This window comes from Morone saxatilis, unplaced genomic scaffold (assembly GCF_004916995.1).
Source record: "Morone saxatilis isolate NCDOM2014 unplaced genomic scaffold, NCSU_SB_2.0 Contig7, whole genome shotgun sequence".
Taxonomy (NCBI): domain Eukaryota; kingdom Metazoa; phylum Chordata; class Actinopteri; family Moronidae; genus Morone; species Morone saxatilis.
This window is the reverse complement of record NW_023340246.1, coordinates 15,495,575-15,507,465: the sequence shown is the minus strand read 5'-3', so window position 1 is coordinate 15,507,465 and position 11,891 is coordinate 15,495,575. Positions and strand designations below refer to the sequence as shown.

General features: G+C 41.4%; 1 protein-coding gene across 1 annotated transcript; it reads right to left on the bottom strand.

Moving 5' to 3' along the window:
- Positions 1–7,069: 7,069 nt before the first annotated feature.
- Positions 7,070–11,885, bottom strand: slc30a1a (solute carrier family 30 member 1a). The gene is made up of 2 exons (XM_035678976.1): positions 11,297–11,885; positions 7,070–9,769 (listed from the first exon to the last, which is right to left on the bottom strand). The coding sequence occupies exons 1-2, from the start codon at positions 11,868–11,870 to the stop codon at positions 8,868–8,870; spliced, it is 1,476 nt and encodes a 491-aa protein (XP_035534869.1). The 5' UTR covers positions 11,871–11,885; the 3' UTR covers positions 7,070–8,867.
- Positions 11,886–11,891: the final 6 nt, after the last annotated feature.

Below are 11,891 nucleotides of genomic sequence, written 5' to 3'. Positions count from 1 at the left end.
CAAACTCTATCTGCTCCGGAAGGTTGCAAGATGTGGTTAAAATCCCAGAAAAAGCCAGTAAGTGGTTTGAGTTTGAGGAATTGATCGACATGCTGGAAAAGATGCTGTCTCACTGAGAGTTAGATGAGAACTGTGAGATATTATTGAGTTTATATTGATTTTGCTGTTGTAAACTTTACTATTGCTGCCATAAAAACAATATTTAGATATATTTCAAATATAAATTCTAATTCAGTTCAGGACATTTCTATTGTGTGTGTGTGAGTCTAATGTGAAAAACTACAATCAATTAAATATTGTAATGATCTTTTCTTGGGGGATATATTTATATATATATATCTTGTTTATTTAATCTGTGTATATTATATTATATTGCACCACAAAGCAATCACACTTATGGCATCCAATTGGCCAACAGTGGTCCTGTTTGTACACATTAAATAAACATATAACCTGTTAATTAGTGAGTTTTAGAGATGTTTTTTTAACCATTTGACTGAGCCAGGCAAGGTTTCCAGTCTTTATGCTAAGCTAAGACAAGCTGCTGCTAACGGTAGCTTCATATTTATAGAAAGATAAAGACATTTGAGTGGTATTGAGTTTCTCCTCTAACTCTCAACAAGAATGCTTATTTCCCAAAATGTCAAATTTCATATTTTATGTTAAAAAGAGTTACAGAGTTATATAGTTTTCTCTGTCAGTAGAGCGGTATGTGATCCTTCAGACGACCTGAAAACATTAAAATAGAACACTGGGAATAAAAGACTTTCTGGTGCATTAAATCATTCAATGATACATTTTAATACTTATACTAATACTTATACTAATAATTATTGATTTTTACTGTACTACTTTTACTGTACTACTACTGTAAGTACTACTTTCAATGCAGCAGTGTTACATTAGGTTTTAAGGACTTGTCATTATCATCTTCATCATCATCATCATCACCAGCTGGTTAACATCCTCTTCCTCCTAATCTCTCTCTAAGACGTATTCTGTGGGCACAAACCTGCCATGTGGTCAGATTAAGGCGAGCAGTGTGGGGGAGTTTGTAAGCGACATCCTCGTCTAATTCCTGCCTCAGATTGTCCAAAATGTGTGTTTGTATTAAAATCTCATTGTCTCATTCTCAAGTAGCTTGAATTTCTTTCTCTTTTTTGGGGGGATGTGTGTTTGTTTTGTTTTACGATTAACAACTAACACATAATTATTCAAATTACTCATTTATATTTTGATTGCAGAAATCACTTTTAACTCTTGGTGGAACTAATTAAAAGGAAATATTCATACAGAGGTAAAGACATTTGTTTAGGACATTTCAAATACAAAGGCAGCAGTTAATGAACAAGACCCTCCAGGAATCACAATAATTAATGTAAATTCAATTAATTCCTGTGAAATCTGCGTAATCATTGTAGTTTTACACGTCACCAAACTCACGTCCTTGTTTGTGGTTGTGAAGTTGCAGAAAACTAATGTCTCACATTTACTCTGTTCAGACAGTGGGATTTTATTCTCACAGGAATTTTTAATGTATTATACAGAAAAATAATAATCTAAACAACAATCACAGCTAAAAACATTAAAACATGAATCACAGTTTTTCATGAAAGCTGCCATGAAATCAGGCATTTTAAACAACAATCCCAAATAAGCCTGCAAAATCTTTGAGGGACTGACCAAGAGTCCTCAGCTCATGTCAATGCTAACATGCTGACGTTTAGCAGATAATGTTTACTATGGTTAAGATCTTAGTGCAGTGGTTCAATGGGGTGTTTCCCTCCAGAGGCGGAGGAACTTTCATGCCTCATCACAATTGTATTAAATTATTATCAATGACAGGATAAGTAATTCATAAAAAAGGATCCAAGTAGAATTTTGGTGAAATGTCAGCACGATAGCATCAGAAAACTCTTTGTTTATTTTCCCTTTATTAATCATATTCATTCAATTTAGTTTCACTCCATGTATTTCAACCACCATTAAATGGATTGCATACAATCCATTTAATAGTTGTTGAGATATTTCAGTCTGGTTTAAAGTGGTGACTGACATCCATGGAGACACATCAGGGCAACAACCATCATGAAAAAGTGATAAAATCACTAAAAAGGAACAAAAATTATGGTACAGTTTTAGTTCAGTTATTAAAAAGCCCCTAAATTTAATAAAGAAAAGAAAATTGCCATTGAGAGTGCAGAACAAAGGAAGTGAAACAAGCTATAAGCGTCATCCATTAAAGTCTTAGTCATCAGTTCATCTTTGCAGCCTCCACACCGACTGACGCACACAACAGAAATTATTCAAAATTAAAAGTTCTGCTTTCTGGCACCGCTTGTGTTTCAGTTCAGTATTTCTGTGTTTGTTTCATTAAAAGAAAACCTGTCAGAACACCAATCAATGTTTGACTCCACAAACATTTAAAGAATAACAGCCAGAACATAGTTTAAAGTACAAACACTGTGTTACTGTATTTAAGTTGTTTTTTATCTACTTTATATTGATTTATTTATTGTATTTATTTTTCTGAGAACTTTTTCATTTTACTTTCTACATTTACACATAAATATCTTTCTATTCTCACAATTTTAAAACAGGCTTATTACTTTAGTTTCAATCCCTTTGAGGGTTTTGATGATATTGCTACTTATTATTATTATTATTGCCTTCCCAACATCAGACAAAAGTGTGAGATTCGACCCTATTTAAAGTTTCAGTAGCAGAGAAACCAAGAGAGTATCTACTTTTACATTTAAAGGTAAAGTCTGTATCTTTTCACTTTTACTAAAGTAAAGAAGTTAAATCAGTACTTTTTTAAACAAGTATCTGTACTTCTACTTGAGTAAAGAACGTATTTACTTTTGCCACCTCTGTCCAGCAGGCATCTACAGTTGGATATGTTGTTATTATTATATTATTATTAGGCTATAAATGTAACTTCTACTTCAATGTAAAAGTCAAAAGAGTTTAATATATCAGGCCTTTAGGAGCAGAAATGTTTTGGTGAAAGTTTAGGCAACAGTTCAGCTCCTGGACTCCATGAGCAGCAGTGAACCCTCAGCCTGTGGTCTGTAAATGGGACTTTATGACACAGTGGGCTCTTTCTCTCTAAACAAAGCTCAGAGGTCAGTGATTGCAGCTACAACAGTCACTTTCACTGTCAGTTTCGTTCCCGTTTTGATTGTAACAGGACAAATGTGTCTGAAATCCCCCTTTTTTTGTACCATGTTGTCTCAGCGTTCAAATTCTATGTGTAAAATGTTGCACAATACATTATAATATTGAGTGTTTAAAGACTTCATTCAGAGTAGTTGCATCACTGTCTTTTTATGACAATGCATTTTTTCAATAAACCAATTTAACGGTTTATTTATGTTAAGAAAAAGGAAAAATTCTCTTAAAATATTCTTTTATGTGACGTAGCTGATATTTTAAGTAGATAGCGTCTTTAAAGCAATAGTTAGCTGAAAGGTTTGATACCACTCGCGCATCAAGCTACAGGCAGGAGCCGATTGGCTTAGCTTAGCACAAAGACCGGAAACATTAAGAAACAGCTAGCCTGGCTCAGTCCAAAGGGAACAAAATCAGCATTTATAAACTCAGGTTTTTCAAATATTGCCTGCATATCTTTCACGAACATGGACACATACTGCAGGCTAAGTTTCACATACAATAATGGGGCCTTTTTTTGTGTCCTGTTCTCCTGACTTCAGAGTTTTAGCATGTGGCCGCACCTACAAACGCTGTGTCGGCAAAGGTGAACCCATTTACCAGCAGAGTGACCTCTAACCTTCCAAGTCCAGCTAGTGTTCGCCCCCCCTGAACTCAGCCTCATGTTCCTGCTCACAATGTTAGAAAATCCCAGAGACAAAGCCGGGGAGACAGATGGCCACACACACACACACACACACACACACACACACACTGTAGGGTCAGACCAGTGTTTTGGCTTTGGTACAGCAGTTATGTGATGCTTTATTGTTATGACCGTCCTATTGTTAGACGTCTGGCACGGGACTTTTTTCATCGCACAAATTGTGTTTGTTTGTTTAAAGGGCCAGTGTGTAGCATTTACTGATCCAGTAGTTTAGTTTGCAGATTGCTCATCCTCCTCTTCTGAGTGTGAAGGAGAATCAATGGCCCAAACAGCCCCGTCTAGAGCCAGCGTTTCGTTTGTCTGTTCTGGGCTACTGTAGAAACATGGCGGTTCAACATGTACATGTACAATTGTGTTTTTTTTCAAAGATTTACGGTTAATTTTCGTTCTGAAAATCAGATGCTAGCACTGTGACTTAAATATAATCATACAACCTCAGGAAAGATTGTGGTTTTGGTTCAGTGTTGATTAACAGTCGTATCTCCTGGTTTAATTTACAGCTGACCGTTCGTGTATTAAACAAAGACCATGATCTTTGCCTAACCGTGACCAACCTACTAATCTTAAACCAGGTATGTTAATCAGCATTAATATAATCTGGATTTGTGTTTCCCTTTAAAACATATTTGCTGTTTTACATTAGTTGTAGATGAACATAATTTAGGATATAGGGTTAATAATACATGAGAGGCACAAACTGGGGGATGTATGAACCTTAGATGTCAGCAGTGGATGCAGGCAGACACACTTTACTGTTTGCACATAATGTTGCAGCAGTTGAGGTGCAAAAGAAACACCTGACCTTCACAAAAAAAGGGACAGAAAGAGAGAGCTGCTCTGTGCACGCGGACCTCATGTCCACATGAAAAAGGGACAGAAAGTGAGGAGAGAGTGGGCCGGCAGCACTGAGGAATGCTGGGTAGAGCCCCGTGCTTGTTGCCTTTGGAATGCCCCGGGGCCTCTTACATAAGTCCCGTCGGGCCGTCGGCCGCTCCGTCAGCCACACATTCACAGTCAGCAGCCACACCGGACTTCCACTGAAACTCAGCCACAGACTCCAGCCTGTAACCACTCCTTTACAGAGAGGAGAGGAGTTGTGAAATGCTGTAATTATGGACTTGTGTAATTGCAGCATGACAAAGCTCCACTACTGACTCACACTTAGTACATCAGATTTACTTCTAACCATCATTATTGCTCAGCTGCAGTCTGAGGTTTTTGTAGTTTGACCAGAAGACACGAACCACAAATATCCTGTTGGACTTACAGACTGGATCATCATCCATGTACCTTTACATCTGCTTGTTCTCACCTTGTTATCTCTGTAGAGGAGAGTTTACACAATTATTTACAGACACCCGACAATTTGAGCACGTAGCGACAGTGGCAAAGAAAAACTCCCTTTTCCATTTTATGCTACTTCATACTTTAACTCCACTAGATTTCAGAGGGAAATATTACATTGATTCTACTTGTTGTGCATATTTTGTTGATTATTCTGCATCCAGAATATGATGCATTGTTCAGTGAAGAAATTCTAGTCAGGAATTGAGTCTTTTTTTTTGATAACATGGGAAAAAAACATCAAATTAATTTCTAAAATCAGCTTTTTAATAATTCTAGTGCATCGACTGTGCTTTATTATTCATTGTTTCAGGATTCAAACACTAATTTCTTGAATATTTTTAATGATTTGAATGAAAAAAGGTTGAAATATTCTTACTGCACTGCGAAATAGGGTTTTTAGAACTAATTTATTAACAGCAATGTTTTTATAAGATCAGGTTGTTGTAGATTAAAAAGTCCAGCCTTTTATTAAGTAGTACACAACTGCAATAAAACAGTTGTATTGTAGTTTCACTGTCAGGTAGTGATATACTGATATCCACGCTGTAGCAGAGATAAAAGCATGCATCTTATTTTCAGTTGGACTTTTACAGGAAACAGGAATGTAGGCTGAGTGTAATAAAGTTAAGCCGACCTGTGCGCAACCCCTGCTTCTTTCAGCCCAAATCTCCTCTATAATCTCCTTCACACTTCTATGGCTAAAGTGGATTTAATAGGCAAAAGTCAACAACAGATCAAAAGTTTGGATTGGCACCGTTAGAAAGACACCGCTAATTCATTCAAGACTTTTAACAGAAACTAAACACAGATCACAAAGATCACAAGTTACACCAGATTCAGTTTCTCACCGTTGGCTCCTTGTCACTTTTTGACATACAAGGCATCACATGGTCCCACAAAGAAGGAGGGGGGGCTCATTTGTAAAATGAGTAAAAATGTGTTAAGACAGATTTAAAGACCTGGTTCTTTGCAATAATACCTTATTAATAGTTAGAGATTTTTTTCTAGTGCAATACATGAATGTCATGTAAACATATTTAAATATTCTAACAGGAAACTATGTCACTAACTTTTATTTGTAACTCCAAACAACCTACAGACATAAACGGAGTATGAGAAAGTAAAAAGTCCCCACCGCTCAGAAACTTCGATGACACACAATGACTACAAACAACATGGAGGTGTTTCTGGTTGTTTTGTGTCTATTTGTGGACATTTTGTTTCTCTTTCTACTTGTAAATCTCAATTTAGTTTTTCTCTCTTTGTTGACCTTTAGTGTCTCTTTGAGGTCATTTTTTTTATTTCTGTGGTAGTTTTGCATCTCTGACCTTTTTTGTCTGTTTGTGTGCGTCTCTATGTTATCATTCTCTTCATACAGCGAGCAGGGACACTGGACCTGAACCCAGTAGGACCATTCAGTAGCCCATTTATGATACTAATAAGCCAACTATCTTCTGACTCTGGTAGGGAAGGCTCACCAGGAGCCCGTGCCACTCCTAGACCCCCTTCTGGCCCCGCCCTGGAGCAAGGACATCAAATGAAACATGATCATGTTCAACTATTGTTGATTTTCAAACACACACAAAGTCTCAGAGAAGCCGAATCATCTCTAAAATCTAATCTTTAAACATTTGTTTCCTTTGGTTTTTTCTTGATTTTAAAACTTTGTCTCTTCGATTTCCCCCCTTTCGTCTTCTCATAAAGAATTTCTTTTGTCTGTCTGTTTGGAAAAGTAGAAAAGTTCCTTGCTTGCCAAGTACCCCACATTAAATTAAAACACTGATTCATTTTGACTAAAAAAAGGTTAGAGAAAGTAAGAATATGGCAAAAGACAAATTTGGGTTCATCAACTGTACCAAACAGCCATTTTTTTATTTCACAATGACACATTGGACAGGTACTGTAGATATATAGTATATCAAAAACACGTCAGTTGACATGTCATATCTAAAATTAAAAAAACAACAACACTTGTTTTCAATTTGCACATAGAGCTCAAGTCTTAAAAGACACAGAATAAAAGTGACCGAACATTACAAATGAAGGAACGCGTCAAAATACATTTCCCAGCACATAGTTCTATATTGCATACACATTTAATCAGGAGTGGAAATCTAAAACGCATTGATGGATCACCTTTTAATGTTATCTGGTGAAATTTCAAAGGCCACCATATGGACTTCAATTCAGCAAAAACAGCCTACTCAGCTGTCCAAATCAGAGGACAGAAAAGCTATAAGATGAGTCATTCCCTACACAGTTATGAGTAATGTTGGGGGATACCAGCAGGTACTGGTAAGCAGCAACTGGAGCTCTTAGTGGAGCTCCTACAGAGTCGACCACCAGGTCTCCGTTTGGTCATGCACACATAGTAGAACGTCCTGGAAATACAAAAACTCCCTCAGCATGGATTGTGACACTGTGCCGAACACATTCATGAGGATTTCTCTTTTTCTTTTTTAAAACTAAAATCGACAGCCATCGTCAGAAAGCTTTCCAGCACAGATTCAGTACAGAGAATAGTGTTTCATTATTCAGAATGGCGTACAGTGCTCATTTCTTCACAACAGACCCAACCCTCTGGCTTGCAAGGCATCAAATTTGTGAATGAACATTTAATTAGGTGACTGTGCCATTTGCGAGACTTTCCGTTACACTGTGTCTACCATACCGAGTGCTATACCACAGCAGTTTGTTTGTATTTAAAAGGCAAGGTGAGAGAGGTGTTGATACGGCTTCTGTATCCAACTAATGACTGCAATTACAACTGAGTCAAGGCCAGAGAAAAGTCTTGAGAAACAGAATCATTATAAAACATCACATTTGAAAAAAAAAAAAAAACTGACTACAGCATAGATGGTCTGTCCAAAAAAATTCAAGACAGAAAAAAATTGCAAAAATGTTTCTATAATCCAAACTAAATATTACAAACAGCATCTACAGAGAGAAATAGATAATTTCTAATAACTTAAATACTTAAATTAGTATGCAATACAATACTCTTCCGTTTAGGGCCAGAGGGTAAGAAAATAGATCTGCTCAAAGCCTGCGCAAAAAAACAAACAAGGTCCATAGGCTAAATAAAATAACCTAGTGATGTGTGCTCTGACTTGCATGTGTTGAGTGTGTCCTTTTGGAGGAGAGGGCGTCTCTCAGATCCCTTCAGTCCTGCAGTGAGAAGCTTTGGCACAGAAACACCATGGGACGAGATGACGCATCACAACAAGGTGCTAATGAGGGACACTCATGCAGGCCTCGCTCCAGTTCTGGAGGAGATAAGGTCAGTGAACCCCAACATGCATCACCACCATACTGCCAGGGCAACAGACAACAAGAGAGGGGCCGAGAGGAAGAGGAGAGGCCGGGAGAGAGGGGGAGGGAATGGAAATAAGTGTACAGAGAGAGAGAGAGAGAGGGAAGATGAAAAGAACCGGCTCAGATGTATGAACAGTGTTTTAAGGGGGGATTTTACAGCCACAACAGGAGGCGATGACAGAGAATAAAAAGGTTAAAAAGGAAAATTATTTTCTCGTCAGGGCCGGGAAAGAACCATGGGTCAGGATAACGACACTGATTTTAGCCTGATGTGGTGGTTTCTTCCTCTCAACATCTCCTCTTTTTCTCTCTATCCCCCGCCGTCTCACAGAGACGACTCCACCTCCCTCGGGATGGAAACCTCGGCCCCCGTCTGAGGGCACACCTGAAGGGCCGCGGCGTGCTCCGGGGTCTCGCTGATAACCTCCAGGGCCGAGGACGCCGCCGCCTTACAGTCACTGTTGGCCTTTTTATCAGAGTTCTGTTTGTCCGCGGAGCCGCAGCACAGCTTGGGAGCGCACTGAGTCCGACAGGAGAGCTCACAGAGGGAATCCCGAGACTCCGAGCTGAACGTGACGAACTCGGGCTGGATGGTGGTGGCGTGGATGCCCTCGTCGTGGAAGAAGTCCTTGATGCGCTTGGCCACCTCCATGTAAGACGTGGGGTCGTGGCACTTGATGTGCGCTGTGGCGATGATGCGGCTGCCGGCCAGCTGCCAGATGTGCAGCTCGTGGATGGCCAGGACGCCTTCCAGACCCAGCAGCCGCTCGTTGAGCCGGTGCATGTTGATCTGCTTGGGCACGGTCTGCAGCAGGATGAGGGCCGACTCTTTGAGCAGCGGGTAGGTGGTGTACAGCAGAATGCCCACCATGATGATGCAGAGCGTGGGGTCCAGGTAGAGAACCCAGCAGGGGCCGGCGAACTTCGTGGACAACATAGTGGGCCCTTCCAGGAGGTCGACCAGCGTGTGGTTGACGTGCTGGTGGTCGGTGCTGTGGCTGTTGACACACGGGTTGACGCACATCTCGCCGGCGACGCAGGGCTGCCACACGAAGGTGAATATTAGAGAGTTGACGACCACGATGACGGAGCCCAGGGCGTCGCCCAGCACGTGCAGGAAGACCCCGCGCATGTTGAGCTGCGCCGACGAGTCGTGGTCTTGGTCCATCTCCTCGTAGTGGGTGTTGCCGTTCATCTGCACCTCTGTGCCGTCTTTACAGCTGATTTCTGAAGATGAAAATAAAAAAAAAAGAGGTTGTTTTAGTTTAGTGGAACAAAGTTTAACAATCAGCTGGACTTTGACACTGAGATACTTCAACAGATACACAGACGGCTCATGAGCTGTGACTAAAATACAAACAGTGCTTTGAGGAATTACAGAAAAACAAACGATAACAACAACAACCAGCTGATTACGGTGCAAAAACAAAGCTGGCACAAATTCGCCCGCAGCAACAACAAAAAAAAAAAAGATTTCCAAGAAGATGCTTTTCAACAGGAGCCGGTTCATAAACTGTGTCCACCTGAAACTGGAGACAAGGAGACAGAAGTCAGGCTGCATTGTTATCAGGTGACAGGTGTTGGAGCTGCTGGTGGAGGAGACTAGGGGGCAATTTACGAACACATTTAACATCCAAGACAAGTTTTTTTTTGTTTTGTTCCAGCTTTCACTGTGACTGAGTTTGTGCTTTTACAGCTCGGGGGCTACAAACAGGAACACACCAGACCGCCGTGCTGGATTATATGACAGAAACACAGCGTCTGGGATCCTAAACGCCACAAAAACACATTTACATCAACATTTTTAATGAGCATTTGCAGGCAGCGTGCACACCTCTGTGGGAATGGCTGCTTGCTTCCCACCCCGGGTCATTCACCAACGACTAACTGTGTGTCTGGGGCTGTGGACTCCTCCGTTACAGGAGGAGGAGGAGGAGGAGGAGGGAATATAACAGTGTGAGGGTGACATGGTCTTCTGTACGGGTTTAACCCTTTAATGAGGGAGGAGGAGGATGGGCGCTTGGACAGAAGGAGCAGCAGTCGGCCAGAGGAAGCTTTAATCGGGGGTTGGTCTGTTGCTTTACTGTCGTCGAGCGGACATCAAACTCTCATCTGACCGCATCGGATGGACGTGTGGCCGTTTGTGTGTTTTGCTGCTGTAACCTGACGCCTGCGTGTGGCTGTCTAACCTTGTGGTTTCTGGAAATCGTGAGCTGTGGGAATAATACACAAGAGCTTCAGGAATTTTGACAGATGTGACACTGCTGCGAGTTTTAACGTGTGTGTAAAAAAAAAAACAAAAAAAACAAGGTTTCTTACTCATCTGTGTTTATAAAAACAGCAGATTGTGATTGTCTGTGTCACAAAGCGTGAAACTTGAGGCTTGTTACCCGTTTGTGTCACTGAGGGTGGATCGAATAACCCCCAAACAAATATCTGATAACAAACACAGATGTCTTAAATGCCGCAGTCACAGAGGAAACAATAAGGATTAGTCACTCAGGCAGTGTGTCCCTCATGGCACACTGAAGACACACTCATGTACTCTTATGCAATCTGGACTGCTAACAATGGAGATAAGGTTTAAGCACATGCTGTCAGATTACATGCAGGGCACAAAGACACACTGGGTTTGTACAGTTTGAACCTCAAGTATTCATTTAAACGTGAACAAAAAAACACGATTAAAGTCAAGATTGTGAAGTTTTACAATAAAACAACACAAAAACAACAACAATAATAGCTCCACTCTACCATTTCTCGGCCTCACATCACCGGGGCTGTTGTGATTCGCCACCAGGTTGTTGGTCTCCTCTCCTGAAGACCCGTTCCCAGCCTTCTGGCACTTGCCGGCTTTGCCCCTCTTGTTCTTCCCGCCGTGAGAGTGACCTCCGTGGGAGTGTCCGTGGCCTCCGCCGGCGTGCCCGTGGAACAAGCACAGCCCGAGCAGGTTGATCAGGAGCCCCGCGGCCCCGACCCCGGCCACCACCTGCGGGCTCTCGATCTCATGGGGCTCGGTGAAGCGCTCCACCGCCTCCAGCACGATGGTGAAGCACAGCGCCGTGAGGAAGACGGCGTTCACCAGAGCCCCCATCACCTCCGCCCGGATCCAGCCGAAGGTGTTCTTGTTGGTCGCATGGGTCTTCTCGGCGAACCGCACCGCCACCAGAGCCACGACCAGCGCGATCACGTCCGACAGCATGTGGAAGGAGTCCGACAGCATCGACAGGGACGAGGTCATCCGGCTGACCACCACCTCCACCACGAAGAACCCGAAAGTCAGCGAGAGCATGCAGAGCAGCCGGACACGAGTGGGCTCACACGCCATGGTGCTTTTTTTTTTTTTTTT